This window comes from Sinocyclocheilus rhinocerous, unplaced genomic scaffold (genome assembly GCF_001515625.1).
Source record: "Sinocyclocheilus rhinocerous isolate Xijiao unplaced genomic scaffold, SAMN03320098_v1.1 scaffold273, whole genome shotgun sequence".
NCBI lineage: Eukaryota > Metazoa > Chordata > Actinopteri > Cypriniformes > Cyprinidae > Sinocyclocheilus > Sinocyclocheilus rhinocerous.
Window position 1 is genome coordinate 2477198 of NW_015656360.1, and position 15588 is coordinate 2492785.

At 36.1% G+C, this 15588-nt stretch overlaps 3 protein-coding genes across 3 annotated transcripts in view; 2 read left to right on the plus strand and 1 right to left on the minus strand.

Annotated features, from left to right (window-relative positions):
* Positions 1–1073: 1073 nt before the first annotated feature.
* Positions 1074–7404, minus strand: LOC107720047 (developmentally-regulated GTP-binding protein 2). Its single transcript, XM_016527635.1, has 13 exons — positions 7290–7404; positions 6950–7048; positions 6682–6842; positions 5852–5941; positions 5644–5704; positions 5461–5551; positions 5313–5385; positions 2670–2760; positions 2494–2591; positions 2220–2385; positions 1737–1795; positions 1413–1466; positions 1074–1316 (listed from the first exon to the last, which is right to left on the minus strand). The coding sequence occupies exons 2-13, from the start codon at positions 7011–7013 to the stop codon at positions 1230–1232; spliced, it is 1095 nt and encodes a 364-aa protein (XP_016383121.1). The 5' UTR covers positions 7014–7048; positions 7290–7404; the 3' UTR covers positions 1074–1229.
* A 1340-nt stretch (positions 7405–8744) lies between these two features.
* On the plus strand, positions 8745–10757 carry LOC107720049 (FAD-linked sulfhydryl oxidase ALR-like). The gene is made up of 3 exons (XM_016527639.1): positions 8745–9010; positions 9786–9994; positions 10114–10757. Exons 1-3 carry the CDS (start codon positions 8801–8803, stop codon positions 10274–10276), a joined length of 582 nt encoding a protein of 193 aa, XP_016383125.1. The 5' UTR covers positions 8745–8800; the 3' UTR covers positions 10277–10757.
* A 1177-nt stretch (positions 10758–11934) lies between these two features.
* Positions 11935–15588, plus strand: part of LOC107720048 (synaptogyrin-3-like) — a 7831-nt gene continuing 4177 nt past the window's right edge. Inside the window, exons 1-3 of the mRNA XM_016527636.1 lie at positions 11935–12099; positions 13619–13853; positions 14081–14226. Of these exons, the coding sequence (XP_016383122.1) occupies positions 11998–12099; positions 13619–13853; positions 14081–14226 (483 nt within the window). The 5' untranslated portion in view covers positions 11935–11997. The remainder of the gene's footprint in view (positions 12100–13618; positions 13854–14080; positions 14227–15588) is intronic.

Sequence of the window (15588 nt, forward strand, 5' to 3'; positions counted from 1 at the left end):
ATTTTAGCGCTTTGAAATGTGGGCTAATTACACAAAGACCCATCAAGCCTGAAGTGGAACAGCCTTCCAACGGCTTGATAATTCCCCGCTCCACACTTGTCCGTTGTGTTGTACAGCCCGAGTGCCTCAGCATGCATATTTAATGTCGTCTATTATACTAGTTTTCTGTAATGAATAGAGTAGGCTGCTCTAGGTTTTCAGATGAATACAGAAAGCTAACAGTTCACATCTTGTAGTGTGTTTCTGAGTCACCACCTGTGTTTAAGTTGTGAGCTGAACTTCATGATGTGCTGTAACAATAGTCTCACCATAGAACCACACTTTATCAAACAATGCATAAATTAAAGTTAATTGCTGGAAACGCTACATTTAAAACTCTCTCAGCAAGGTAAATATTTAGTTTCATGTTTTGATTTCATGAGTAAATGTCCCATGGATATGTGCAGTGAAACATCACCTCATCAGCTCTCCACGGGGTCATTATTGATGCACCAAACCCTTAATAATCTAAATGATTAACTAAAACACCATAAAAGATGATAAATGACCAACACACCTTGTGAGAACTTTATAGTGCTGAAGTTCAACAATCTGCTGCTCCTTTGAGGAACATGACATATCTTCTTGAACTATCCTCAACTGGTATGGATCAACTGGACAAGTGTTCTTGTCTAAGTGCTTCAAGTAAGAATGAACTCTGATCTTTTTAGACTATGACATGTTGGTTGTAGAGGCATGTTAACATAATAGCTAACCCAGGATTGGTGGAATCCATCTGCATTGTCATCTGACTATGGTGATCTTATATTCATTCACTGTTTTTTTTATGTACCCTAAACTATCTAGTTGTTTCATCTAAACCTCTGTACAAAAGAGTTCACATGATCAATGTCAATTTGGTTAGTACCCAATAAAAGTGCAGAATATTAAATGTCTGAAATATGATTCTTTATCCTCAAACTTTATTTACAGATTTGAACTGCATTTTGATTTTTCATTCTCAAACACTGTTCATGTCCAATTCAGTTTATTAAGAAATAACTCTTTTTCATACTATGAAAAGTAAATTTTGTCAGGGAGATGATTTTCATAAAATAATCACTTTTTAATTGTTGATCACAGGTTTGTCCATGAAGTTCCATGAAACACTGCAGTTGTCAACAAAAAATGTTCTGCTTTGTATATATCAAATGTTCTATTGATATTGTAGTGGATCTGAAGACTAGATTTTATTTCTTCACAATCTGAATGACATCCTCATGTTCCATGATGTGCGTCAGTCCTACTCTCTGAGGACTGTATTTTGTGCTTGTTCCCTGTAATCCAAAAAGACAGCAGTAATTTAAGAAAAAGGAAAAAAATATGGAACAAAAGCAAGAATATATTTGACTTCAGATGAAGAAAGATCTTACCCAGACAAGTGCGTACTTGAATTGGCTAGCTAATGTCCTGTGGATTCTGTGACACTGGAAGAAATAAGAAGCACAATCATGAATCTGATTGATGCGCTATATATATATATATATTTATATTTCATGTGCACATTAGAAATACACATTTTCAGGTATACATACTGTATATTTTTAGGCAACACTTCAGCATCTACTGTGTTTAGTTTTGTAAACTTAATATATATGAATATATATCCACAGAGTATGTTTTACCACAGGTTGACCACTGTGAAATACATATAAACAAAGCTGCAGGTATCACAGGACAACGAAACAGACACATACCACATGTTCAACTGATGCTCCTCGTCTCATGATTATAGGGTCATTGAAATCTGGCCGTTCTTAACAACAATAAAAATAAAACAGTAAGAGCTGGGGGGATACAAACACTAATTACAAAAACTCAAAACAAATGTAGTTTGGGGATTGACTGATTGATTGATTGACAATCTCTGAAAGGTACCTTCACAAATTTAAATTACGATTTACATTTAAAATGGCTGCAAATGTGAACCTTATGCTACACGACCCGTTCAAGAGGATGAAAATGCTTTAAAAAACGAATGGTTAATTCATTGAATGCATCAATACAAAACAAGCAGCTTTGTTATAGAGCAGGAATCTCATAAATATATTAACTTATGTGGGGGGCCTTTGAATATTGTGTTGGACAACAGGAGACCTTTGAGTCAAAAAGGTTGAGAACCACTGTTTTAGGGTTAAAGCCCCCGAAATTACTGTTTTTGAGGACCAAAAAAAACTTACCTCCTCTCTTCTTGGTGTATATGCAGATCAGAGCCAGGTATTCCCATAACTGCTCAAGGAGGAAATCTAGATTCAGCTTCATGCCACAGCTGATCACTACACTGTTAGGTCTATGGGCAAGACGATCCACTTCCTCTATAGAAATCTGATCCACTTTGTTGTACACCTGTAATAAGACAGAGATTCATTATATCTCATTTTAAATTTGCTGACATATATTTAAAACGGAGCAGCTCTGCATCAGGCTATTTCTTGAATTGAAATATATACTCACATATAAGCAAGGCATGTGCACTCTGTTGCCCACAATGACATCAATAAACTCATCAGGAGTGCTGTCCTCTCTGAACAAAACCTCAGCGTTGAAGATTTCTGCAGTCATGTTAAGGTTAATGTGTCGCTCATTATTAGAGGAAAATGAAACAGTGAATAAACAAGGCTAAAGGATACTGTACTCATGAAGAATGAGCTGAACAAGCTTCTCAGAGCAGTGTGTGAGGGGAACCGTTGAATTGTACGATAGGCCACCACCTTTTTTAGGCTGAAAAACAGATCTTTCACATGTAAGCAATAAAATATGCAAGAGGAATAACAGTCTCTAAATGTAGCTAATACTTCTCATTATATGCTGTTATTTCAGGAAGTCATTTTTAAATGGGCATTTTCACATTTAGTGCTTTATGTTGATTAATCATTATGTTTATACATGTATTAATTGTGGTCGATAAAGGTTCATTAATGTTTATGGAAAGTCTCTTATGCTCACTGCATTTATTTGATGCATGTTCCTTCAGAAATCATTCTAATATGCTGATTTGCTGCTCAAGAAACATTTCTTATTATTATCAACTTATTTTTATATAAAATATTTTTATGAAAATAAATGCGATACATTTTTTTCAGGATTCTTTGCTGAATACAAAGTTCAAAAGAACAGCATTTATTTGAAATATAAATCTTCCGTAACATTATAAATGTCTTTACTGACACTTTTGACTGAATAAAGGTATACATTTCTTTCAACAAAAAATTAATAAATAAATAAAAATCTTACTGACCTTAAACTTTTAAATGGTGGTGCATGGTTACATGTTTTTTTTGTCATTTACATTTTATTGTTAACTAAAAAGTTATTTTTGTTGATAAAAATGCTGTTTTGTTGAGTAAAATGGTCTAAAATTAATGAATGACACTTAACAAAAATATAAATTTAAAAGACATTTTAAGCACCGTTTCCATCCAACGAGTCAAAGAGAACAAAATTGTCACTTCCTGATAAACTGGACTAACTATCACTAAGACAAGTAGGAGAAGCCTCTGAATATAATCATTTTCATATATAATAAATTACTTGCACCTCAGAGTGAGCAGACGAAACACAATAAATGCGGTCATTGCTTTCGGAGGTGGATGCCTGCTGTTTGGGAACACAGTAGTGTCAGACAGTGCTGGGAGGCAATTACACAGAAATACTTTAATGACAGACTTCACTCGTGCATTTAAGAATGACCATAACAACATTTCAGATGCTGTGCAATGAGACTGGTCCACTATTTAGTCAAGTATTGCCGTCCTATAGCGCAAAGTCACATGACTTTTTTGATACGCATGGAGGAATTTATTCGCAAAATCCGTTTCCATCTCAAATTATTCGCATTAAACCTTTTTCGCACAAGTCAAAAACCACCTCAAGCGAACATAAAAACGTTTTTGCTAATTAAATGATTTTTATTTGTCATTTCCATCACTCGTTTCTGATGCGATACTTCAAAATATTCATAAAAACAGGGTGATGAAAGCATAGCTTATAACAGCAAAAAACCTAAAACTAGGGCTGCACGATTAATCAAATGCGATTGTCATGCGCATCTCATCAGTAAAGCTGGTTCTGTGATTAGCAGTAAATCTCCAGCACATGCTTTCAGATGGAGCAGCATTTACTACACAGAGCTGTAGTTCACCGACAAGCTATGCAAAATCGCGTTCATAATCGCATATGATTTAATCGCGCGATAATGAAATCGAAAAAATCGTTCCGCGATCATGAAAGCTACCATAAAAAAATACCACATTTAATAACATGTTTTTACTCCAAACTCACTTCATAACGTCAGTCGAGTGTTTGAAATAAATCCTTCGGTGAGATGATGTGGCTTCTTACACAGAATAAGGCACGCAACATATTTCATAGTATTTAAGCAGTGATAAAGGCTATGTCGATTAGCATTGCATTATTATATACTTTATCATAATAAAAATTATAATAAGACGGAACTCAGATAAACCATATATTGTTGTAGTCGTGTGTTTATTAGTCACGTTGAATCAATGAAAGCTGTTAAATCAGAGATTGTCTTAATATAGGGAGATACGAGGGTCTGTATTACTTGCTATTGGAGAAGGCGTAATGGTCAACTTGGATCATGTGTACCTTAATAACCAATCACATTACAGCCTTGACGTCAATGAATTTCACTCAGAGTTGTGCGACACTCAATCGCCGTTTACAGATACCATAGGAATGAATGAGAAATGCTGTAAGCCGTATCCCACGTGTCGCTAAAAGTCAGTGACTTCTCTTATAAAACGCCATTTTTTCCAGTGTAAACTCTAAAAATAGTTCAATCCAAAAGTATTGTTTAGTGTAAAACATGTTGAAGATTACCAGATAGGCTGTCGATTCATTAAATGATAAGCTGTTTCCTATAAAAAGCTGTTTATTCAGCGTAGTGAAGCCTCTCCTCTACTGACATCCATACAAAAAAAACAGCCTCTGGTCTCCTTTCCCACGTACTGGCAAACCGGAAGCGTTAGCATTAGCCGTTACGCTTTTTTGGCTAAAGGTTGCAGGCTTGCCTTCTAGTGGCTTTGGTTAAATCTTCTGTTTATTCAGGATTTCCTGGGTTTCTTCTGCGGGGTGTATTTTGAGTTTCCACGCGAGAGCGCCCTCTGGCCTTCGGATGGAGATTTACTGCTGATCACAGAACCGTGCTTCACTGAAAGATACGCATGACAATCGCAGCTTCTGCCTAATCGTGATTTATCGCCTTTGCAATTTAATTTTGATTAATTGTGCCGACCTAAAACACTGACCTTAAAATAGATATTTGGTTTGGGGCAGTTGAGTCTGATGCCAACAGATTCAAGTTCTTTTTCCAGAAGTTCCCTAAAAACAAAACAACAATCGTCAAACAAAGCAATAGTGCAAACAGTGCAAACATTCTCCAGTGTTCCAACTCACCTCTGAACATCTCCTTTAGTTGCATCCAACATCATGATGACCACATCTGCAGTTCTGGCCACAGCAATGACCTGTCTACCTCTGCCCTTACCTTTAAATCAAAAACACAGAGAAAGGACACATTTAATATGCCAAAATACACGTACAAATATACATAACTCTTCGAAACACAAGTGAACATACCTTGTGCAGCCCCCTCAATGATACCAGGCAAATCCAGCAGCTGTATGTTGGCACCTTTGTACTAGAATTGAAATTTTTTTTAAATGAAAAGAAACCAATATCATGTTGGTTATTATAATTATTATACTAACAACAGCAATAACATAAATAGAAATAAGATATAAACAAAAACAGAGAGAAAAGAAAAATATTTTGGAATAAATAATACCTCAATGACACCAGGAATGCAGGTCAAGGTGGTGAATTCATATGAAGCTGCTTCACTTTCTGTTGATGTCATTAAACTAAGAAATGTAGACTACAAAAACACCATAAATTAGAGCATGCCTCTTTTTTTGTGCAAAAAAAAACACATAATTGACATTAATAATAGAAAATGTTTGTGTATATTACACCAAATTTAACAACAATACACCCATTGTCAACAGAATACAGAGAAAAATAAGAGTTAATAATTTGCTAAAGACAGAAAAAGACAAATAGGAGGAGAAAGAAAAAAACATGAAGGCTAGAAATGAATTTATACATAAATTGAAGTATACAAATTAAAGGCATTGAAGTCATTCTACTTGCTTTCTTTTTTACTGAAGATGAAATGGTGTTAGAAATACTTTAAAAAAAAAAAGAAAAGAAAAGAACATTTGGTTTGTAGCTGGTGAACTTATATTTGTGGATATAAAATTTGCAGAGAAGATACATTTATAACAAAGCTAGCGTTGTCTTCAGTAAAATCAGGTGCATAGTGTCCTAAAATAATGTCTTTAAAAATATAGTTCTATCTTGCTGGATATAATAATTAATGTGACAATACTTTTCCAAAACTGTTCAGTATAGTGACAGGCCCAAAATACATGAAAGACAGATTTATATTTCTTCATGAAATGTTTGACAGGGTAAAACGTATTAGTTTGAAAGATATTTATTTTACTTCATTACCGGGAAACTATTTTTGTAGCAAAAATCTTTTTTTCAATTTAGATTTTCGATTAGACCACCTCTTGGCCATCAAAAATATTGCACAGATGTTGTCATTTTTACCTTGCCAACTGAGGGGAATCCAACCAGAGCCACTCGAGCATCACCAGATTTCATAACATCAAAGCCTTCACCTTTGGCTCCAGATGACTTCGAGGGCTCCAGAAGCTGGGCTCTGTACTTGGCTAGCTTGGCTTTCAATAAACCCAGATGGTACTCAGTTGCTGCAAAACAAGTTTGGAAGTACTCGGGATTTAACTGATGAGGAGTAAACGGATACAAAGCAACAAAAGGCCCATGACGGGATATTTAACGAAGGATCTTTTCTTACCTTTATTCTTCTGCGTTCGAGAGATTTCTCTCTCTATCTCTGCTATCTTCTCCAGAATCCCCATTGTCAGACAAGTGTGATATATTTCTTATGTGAAGCCTGTGAACATTACAGCAGTGTAAGAATAAAGCATGTCAGTCATATTGTACAGACCATCTGCTCTCTGGTTGTCAGTAGTAAGCTAAGCTAGCAGGCACTTCTATCAAACTTATCAAACACTATTGCAGATTGAGCTGTCATGCAAATATCATGGCAAATGGCTACTTATAAATGTCACTCTTTAGAAAGTATAAGATACTGTCATTCGTGTATTTATAGAAGTGAATGTTTTGATCATTACAGTTTAAGGCAGCCCGAACTCTGCGGCATGGACTGCTGGTGACGTCATCGCCCGCTGGCTGACAGTGCTGCGGAGAAACTGCTCCGATGTGAAACAAATTATTTAATATTTAATTCCTGAACATAGAATTTAATATAGTTACTGTTACTGAATTTTTTTTTTTGTGAAATGCCAGTTATAGTATGTTTACCCGTTGTTGACATACTGTGGATAATTGACATAAATCCAACACATGATCAACAACAAACGCTCCTATGATACATTACAGTGGTTGGATTTTAATTCTGACTCATTTCTACGAATCGATTCAATCGAACATTTGTTTCAAAGAATCGGTTTAATGATTCTTTTACCTGAGGACACAATTACGTCGTCATTTTCGTTCTAATAAAGCCACGTGAAGGCACCTGTCGCTGTTTATGAATAATTCAGATCAGTTGTGTGAACCGCTTAACTTATCATGCTCAATCAGAAGATCCGGCTCAAAATAACGATTCGTTCACCTCGAAAATACATAGGGTTGCCAGGTCCGCGGTTTTACAAGATGGTCCTCACTGCAGAATCCAGATTCAACTCCTCCCACCTTACATATACCTAAACCTACCCGTCTCCACCCCCTGATCCCTAAACCCACCCATCTCATTCTCCACCCCTTAACTTACCAATCTCCACCCCCTAGATGTGGATCCAACCACGCCCCCTGGATCTTGTGTTCGGCAGTGAGGGGCTACTGGGTTTTACAGCAAAATATGGCTAATCTTTAACTTGCTTGTATTGAAATATTGCACTCTGTACAATTTATATTACCCATAATAAAACTGTGCTAGACTGGTAAGGAGATTGTGTGCAGAAATGTATGACAAAGACCAAGGAGAAGAGTGGCATCAGAACAAGATCTTAAAACTGAAAATAGTTATTTTCAAGTAGTTAAGAAATATTACCACCCCTCCTAATAATTTTATTCACCAGCTGTTAATATTAAGGTAAGATGATTTCATGTATGAAAACAGACTGTGTAAAATTGACAGCTGTAAAATGTGTTCAGTGCACAGAGTAAAATATGTATTTTACGTATGGGAATCGCATGTTTTAAGTTTTGATCTGTTTTTATGCAGTTTATGGTTTTGATATTTGGGCTAGTTTTTAAGCTTGATTTGATAGGGATTGATTTTACGGAGATCTGGCAACCCTGGTAGTACATAACCAGTGTTGCCATGTCCGTGGTTTTCCTGCGGAATTGGGCTACTTTAACACTGTTGCCGCAGGTGGTTTTTCATGTCCGCGAGGTTGAAGCGACTCCAATAACATGATATTTATCCCCTGGAATGAGAATTTTAGCAGGGGAACCACGCCAAAGAACGTATATTTTACCCCCAGGAACGCGATTTTTAACTGGGGATCCCCTCGAAACGCGATTGGGCTAGTCTTGGGCTAGTTTTGAGTAGCGATTGGGCGGGTTTTCTTGTGAAAACCTGGCAACCCGGTACATAACACATCGTGCAATTTTAAACATGGCAACTGCTGCAGGGTCGCGATCATCAACGCATAACAACGCGGGTATGGAGGGTTTCCCGTTCACTGTGGCTGGCAGACCACCCGAGGAAAGCACGAGTAAGGATCAGAGCGCTGCCGGAGAGCCGAAAAAGAAACCGTGCCGAGCGTGTACGGATTTTAAATCATGGATGAAGTTGCAGAAACAGACGTCCTTAGTCTCAGTGCAGGTGAACAGACGATCTGACAGACAAACTGTCATTTTAAATCTAAGAAGTCAAATATCTGTGAAAACACAATTAACGTTAGATTAAAATAAACAATTAATGAAATAAACACACCGTTGCCTTGTTCTGTAGTTTTACTGTAACACTAAATGGTAGTAATGTGTGTATGTGTATGTGTGTGTGTGTGTGTGTGTGTGTATATATACCCCCAAATAGATTTGGTATGAATTTGCAATATTTATGGTGGGGGGAAAAATCAGCAAACTTTCAAGGTGGCCTCAGGATGACTTTAAAGTATTTACTTTAATAATAATAATAATAATAGTAAAATTTAAATATAATAATATAATAAATAATACAATTATAATAAAATAAAAATTATATATATGATATAATAAAAATTATATAATAATAATTAAAAAACTAAGCTCTAATATAAATTAAAATGCTAAACAAACTCAAAATCAGGATGTAAGCTTTAACCATGTTTCTTTATTGTTTTAAGGATGTACACTAATCAGTCAGTACTCTTAGTTTCTGTTAAGAAAAATATTTTGAAAATAAATAAGCAGAATATTGTGTTTAACAACAGAGACGCCAATCATAGTTCTGGTTACTTTTCAAGAACTATAGCTCGGCTGCCAGAGAATTGCATCAACCCAGAGTCATATGTTTGATTCCTAGGAAACACATGTATACCTTATGTATAAATATAAATATATATGGCTACAATAATGTTGTGCTATGACAGTAAACAGTCATGTGATATTTTGAACAGGAGAGCATGCCGATGGAGGAGGCTAGGCCTGTTGAATGCCCTCTAGACAGAGAGGAACTGGGAAGGAGCTCATGGTCTTTTCTTCACACTATGGCTGCATATTATCCAGACACACCGACCACAGAACAACAGGGGGAGATAACACAGTTCATCAACCTCTTCTCAAAGGTTTTCCCTTGTGATGAGTGTGCAGAGGACCTGAGATCAAGGTTGTCATCATTTATTGTTGTGGTTTTTATGTTTGTCTTTTAGCATTTCAGCAGAAGCATTGCAGTGTTTACAATTTGTGTTTGGTAGCATATGTTTCAATGATCTTGTGTCTTATCAGACTGAAAACGAATCAACCAGACGCTAGCAGTCGGCACAACCTCTCACAGTGGCTGTGTCACCTCCATAATGACATCAACATCCGATTAGGCAAGCCAGAGTATGACTGCAGCAAGGTGGATGAGCGATGGCGAGATGGCTGGAAAGATGGATCTTGTGACTGAAAACCTCCAACACAATCATGAACATGAGCAAAATGCAGCCGCACACTGATTCTGTGGACCTGTCCTTTTTGTTACAAGTGCCACTCAGGAGTCATGCATAAACATGATAGATGTTGACTTTGCACTAATTGATAGAGTGATTTATTCATATACAGTTGTCTGTATTGTGCTTTTAATCAAGAGTTTTGCTGTCTACAAGAGTATGGTGTTATGGCCCATATTGTTTTGTATTATTGAGCTCTCCGTGCATATGATTAGCCCAGAGGCAACAGGATGAACTTTGTAAAAATCTGTGCAACAGCCGGAAACAAAAATGCTTTGTTTAGAGCAGTGATTCTCAGCTTTTTGAACTCCAAAGCCCCTCATTGTAAGACAATAACTGAATATTCCCCAAGATATTTCTGATAGTTCTGCTATAAAGACAAAGCTGCTTGTTTTCAAAAAAAAATTTATTTACAGAAACATGGAATGGCAATTAAATGAATAGTTCACCCAAAAATGAAAATTTGCTGAAAATGTACTCACCCTCAGGCCATCAAGGATGTACAGTAGATGAGTTTGTTTATTTAGAACAGATTTGGAGAAATTTAGCATTATATCACTTGGTCACCAATGGATCTTCTGCAGTGAATGGGTGCCGTCAGAATGAGAGTTCAAACAACTGATAAAAACATCACAATAATCAACAAGTAATCCACACCACTCCAGACTTTCAAATAATGTCTTGTAAAGCAAAAAGACGTGTTTGTAATAAACAAATTCATCATTAAGATGTTTTTCATTTAAAACCAGATAAAATAGTTCTCTATCCATAATATTGCTTTTTTTTCTAGTGAAAACGTAATGTTATTTGTGTTATTTTAAATAATTTTAAGCCATCTTGCGGTCCCCTTGGAAGTGTGCTGTGGTTTCCCAGTTGAAGACCAATGGTTTAGACGTCTCAATAAATTATTCATATTCAAGAATGGGTAAAACAATGAATTGTTGATCATGTTCAATTGCATCAAGATAGGCTTCTTAAAACAACCAAAACTCAATTCATTTGCATGCTTATTTGCTGTTTGCAAATGTGGCAAGGATAGGCTATAGTATTATGTCTTCCCACATTGCTTTCCTTATCATGAAAAAGTCATTTTTATTTATGCATTATTATTTGCTGTAAGACTATAATATCGCAGTGTAGAATGATAATGCCAGAGTGCATCACTGTTTTAGAATTGCACTCATTCATATGAAGTATGCTGTGATAGTCAAAACAATGTCGTTTCAAACCTGAATGACATTGGATTTTGTTTGGACACTAATATTCTTCAACATTTTCTTTTGTGTCCCTATTGACTTTCATTATATGCAATTTAAAAATATAATATTTTGTGTTCCACTGAAGAAAGAAAGTCGTATAGATTTTGGGTTAACTATCATTTTTATGTGATATTGTTTTGGTTATGGAACTGTTATCTTCAAATATTACCCTTTCCTTGACTAAATATTCTGCATGCCACCCTAAAATGTTCCAGTTGTTTTTGAAGTTGAAGCCCTGCTCTGTGAAGTTAGCGGTCTGCCAGCTGAGTTGAGGACGTGAGGTAGTCGGTAGATGGTGTTGTTGAGACAATGTAATACACTGAATCACAGAGAGATTGCGCACGCCCGGTGTGTGTGTGTGTGTGTGTGTGTGTCTGCCTCGACCCACAGCCCAGAGCCTGAATAACAGTAGGAGGAAAATGGACGGAGTGGGTTCATTTGGTGCTGGGAGAGCCGGTGCTGCGTTCGACCCTATTGCCTTTATCCAGCAGCCGCAGACCATCCTTAGAATATTATCATGGGTAAGACATTTATTTACCTACAAATTATCATATCAGTTTAGAAGAGACGAGTGTGGTCCTGTGAGAATAATCCAGAACGTATCATAATCTAAACATTTTCATCGCGCTTATTTAATAATTAAATACGGTCACTGGGAAATATGACTCACGTATAGATATCCGTTTATTCGTGAAATCAAAGATTACTTTTGGTTTATATTGAAAATATTGACGTATTGATGTCATGAAGCGTATTTGCCTCTGGTGACGAGGTTACTGTGATTCCTTCTAGAATAATAACATAAAAGCATCAAGCATGTATATAAATACACGCGCTCATTCTTGAATCTTTTTGTTGTTTGGTTTATTATGGTGGGATGAACTCGTTTGTAATATACCATTATATTATTATGTATTATTTTTATGCATCGGTCTATCACTAGGCGTGACTTCAAAACAATAAATAATATTTTAAATATAGGCTATTTACCTATATTAAAGCAATAAAACGAGTCAATCTGATGCCATGGATGAACGTTTCTCTATTATGCAATAAGGTTTTTCAGTAAGAACATCATTATAGTGTGACCCAAAGCATAGCGAGCTGTCTCATTTTGAGCATCGCATGTGTTCTGTGTGTTGCTTAGAAATGCTGTCTACCTAGGCAGCCCACTAGGTTTTGAGCCGCAGCCACAGTCTGCTTCTATATGACCGGCGCCTCGATTGTGATTGGTTGATGCATTACTATAAGCGCATGTACTGTTACTTCCATTTGATTTTATTTGCGTCAGACAAACACATCACGTGGACCATTATAGCTTTCTCTTTCAGTCAAAGGATTTTCTTTCTTGTAAAGATAGGCTTCAAAATCTTATCAAAATCAAAAATAAAAAAACAAAAATATTAAAGTTATATATTAGTGTAAAAGTATAGCCTATCAGCCTGCTATAAAAGTACAGATTAGTATCTTTTGAAAAGGTACCGCCTCAATGACAGTTTGCACCTTTTTTTTCTGTATGCAGAAGAACAATAGTTGGCCCTACAAGTGGAAAATGTTAATTTAGAAGAGTTATTGTCTATTTAGAGTACATTATGTTTATTGAACAGCATTGTTTTGGTCATGCAGCAAATCTTATGTCTGTGTAAGTTTATATTTCTCTTTCATTTTGTCATTGAAATATTTAATTTCTAACAATGGACACCTGAAAAATATATATATTTTCTGGGTAATTAAGAGCAATGTAAGTACGATCATTAACTAACATTACTACATTATTTAATGCTTCGAAGTTTGAAATTGTTAGTTTAAAATGTCATGAAAAGTTGTGGTGACCATTTTAAGTTTTTCGCCTTTTAAATTAAGTTTGCTTTTTGTCACAGTATGGGATGTTTCTGTCACTTCATGTCAACAACCTGAACGTAGAATAATAGTATTTATTGTAATGGTATTTTAGTATTTAATGTCATTTATAATGGCTTTAACAGTGCTACCATGAAGAAGAAAAAATACATTAAAACAGGTGTATCATTTCCCCTGCAGATCTTCTCAATGGTAGTGTTTGGATCCATAATAAATGAAGGCTACATCAACCATGGCAGTGAGAGGCTCTATTGCGTTTTCAACAAGAACAACAATGCCTGCAACTACGGAACCACCATTGGGCTCATAGCATTTCTAGCATGCATTTTCTTCATTATCCTTGACATGAAGTTCCAACAAATCAGCAGTATTAAAGACAGGAAGAAGGCAGTGATGCTGGACATTGGATTTTCAGGTAAACAATACGAGCATGCCAAAACAGACTGAGACTCTCTCTGTGACGGCTATTTTTAAGCTGTGAATTGTTCATGGGGTCTGGCAATGATTCATGATCTCTACAGAAGTACTGTATTGCCTTTAGATGTTTTGTATATATATGTAAACATGGGGGCAGTATAGTAAACTATATTGACATTATTACTCTAATATATTCTTATTGTTGTATTTTGTGCATGACTACAGGTTTCTGGGCATTTTTGTGGTTTGTTTGTTTCTGCTTCTTGGCCAACCAATGGCAGCGCACCACCCCAGATGAGCTGCCCTTAAATCAGGGCGCGGATGCTGCCAGAGCTGCCATTACCTTCTCCTTCTTCTCTATCTTCACCTGGGTAAATGAGCATAACTATCTCTACACAGAAATTAAAACACATTTCATTGTCATTTTATTAGAGTACCCGCCATTCTTTTTCAAATCTGGAGCTGAAATGGCAGGATATCCAGAATACCAGTCCATTTCAGTACATGAATAAGTTGTTATATCATTCATGACCTATCTCATCGACATTAGCTTGTTCTACATACTGGTTTCAGCCCTCAGGGGACGTGGGCACATATAACAGAATTACTTCCTTTTCCCTTGCTGCCGTGAATGAGGATGAGAATAGTGTTTGGTGGCGTGTCCTGATGTGAATGAAACAGTGAAAAACCTAGACTATTTCTTACAGTTACTGAACAAGAGTGAAATGTATATCTTGTCTTGATTCTTAGTAATTGTTACATTAGAAATACACACAAACACACACTACCGTTTGGAATAATTTATTAATTCATAATATTGTATGGAAATATGATACACTACCATTCAAAGGTTTGGGGTAAGTAACATTTTTTTTAAAGTTTATTTTTATATATTATATATTGTATCTTTTTACTTTTATTCAGCAAGGACACAATAAATTGATCAAACGCGACAGTAAAGACATTTATAATGTTACAAAAGATTTCAATTTCAACTAAATGCTGTTCTTTTGAACTTTTGAACTTTTGATCTACGCTGTAAATAAATGCATGAAGATGAAGGATTAGAAAGTCTTTAATCCAACAGACAGGGTAACGTTGACGAGACCAGACAACTAGAACTGGGGAAAGGTGCAAACGAAAACAAAAGTCCATGTGGTGTGTGAGTGTGACAAATACTAAAAAAAAAATACAGTCATGGCCAAAAGTTTTGGCCGTGACATAAAACTTGTGTTTTGTGAAGTTTGCTGCTTAAGCTGTTGTGGTGTTCATTCACATTGTTTCTAGATTATTGTGTAGAGTGATCAGATGCATTTTAAATAATTGCTAAAAGCTTCATTGGCCAAAACAAATTTCGCTCTTTTTTGATCCTGACACAAAATGACCAGCTAACATTAATTGACTAATCATATCAGCAGCACATGTAAAAGTGTGAATGAGTACTAGTCAGGTGAAATCACTATCATACTAATTAGACTGTAAGAGCAGACTGATGGGGGGAAGAAGGTCTTCCAATCATTGTGTTCTTGTTAGCAATGGTTACCTCCAAAGAAACACGTGCAGCCATCATCAATTTGCATCAAAATGGCCTCACATGCAAGGAAATTACTACAAAGAATATTGCACCTGAAAGAACCATTTACCGGATCATCAAGAACTTCAAGGAGAGAGGACCGACTGCAGTGAAGTCATCTTCAGGACGTCCCAGAGTGTCCAGCAAGCGCCAGGACCGT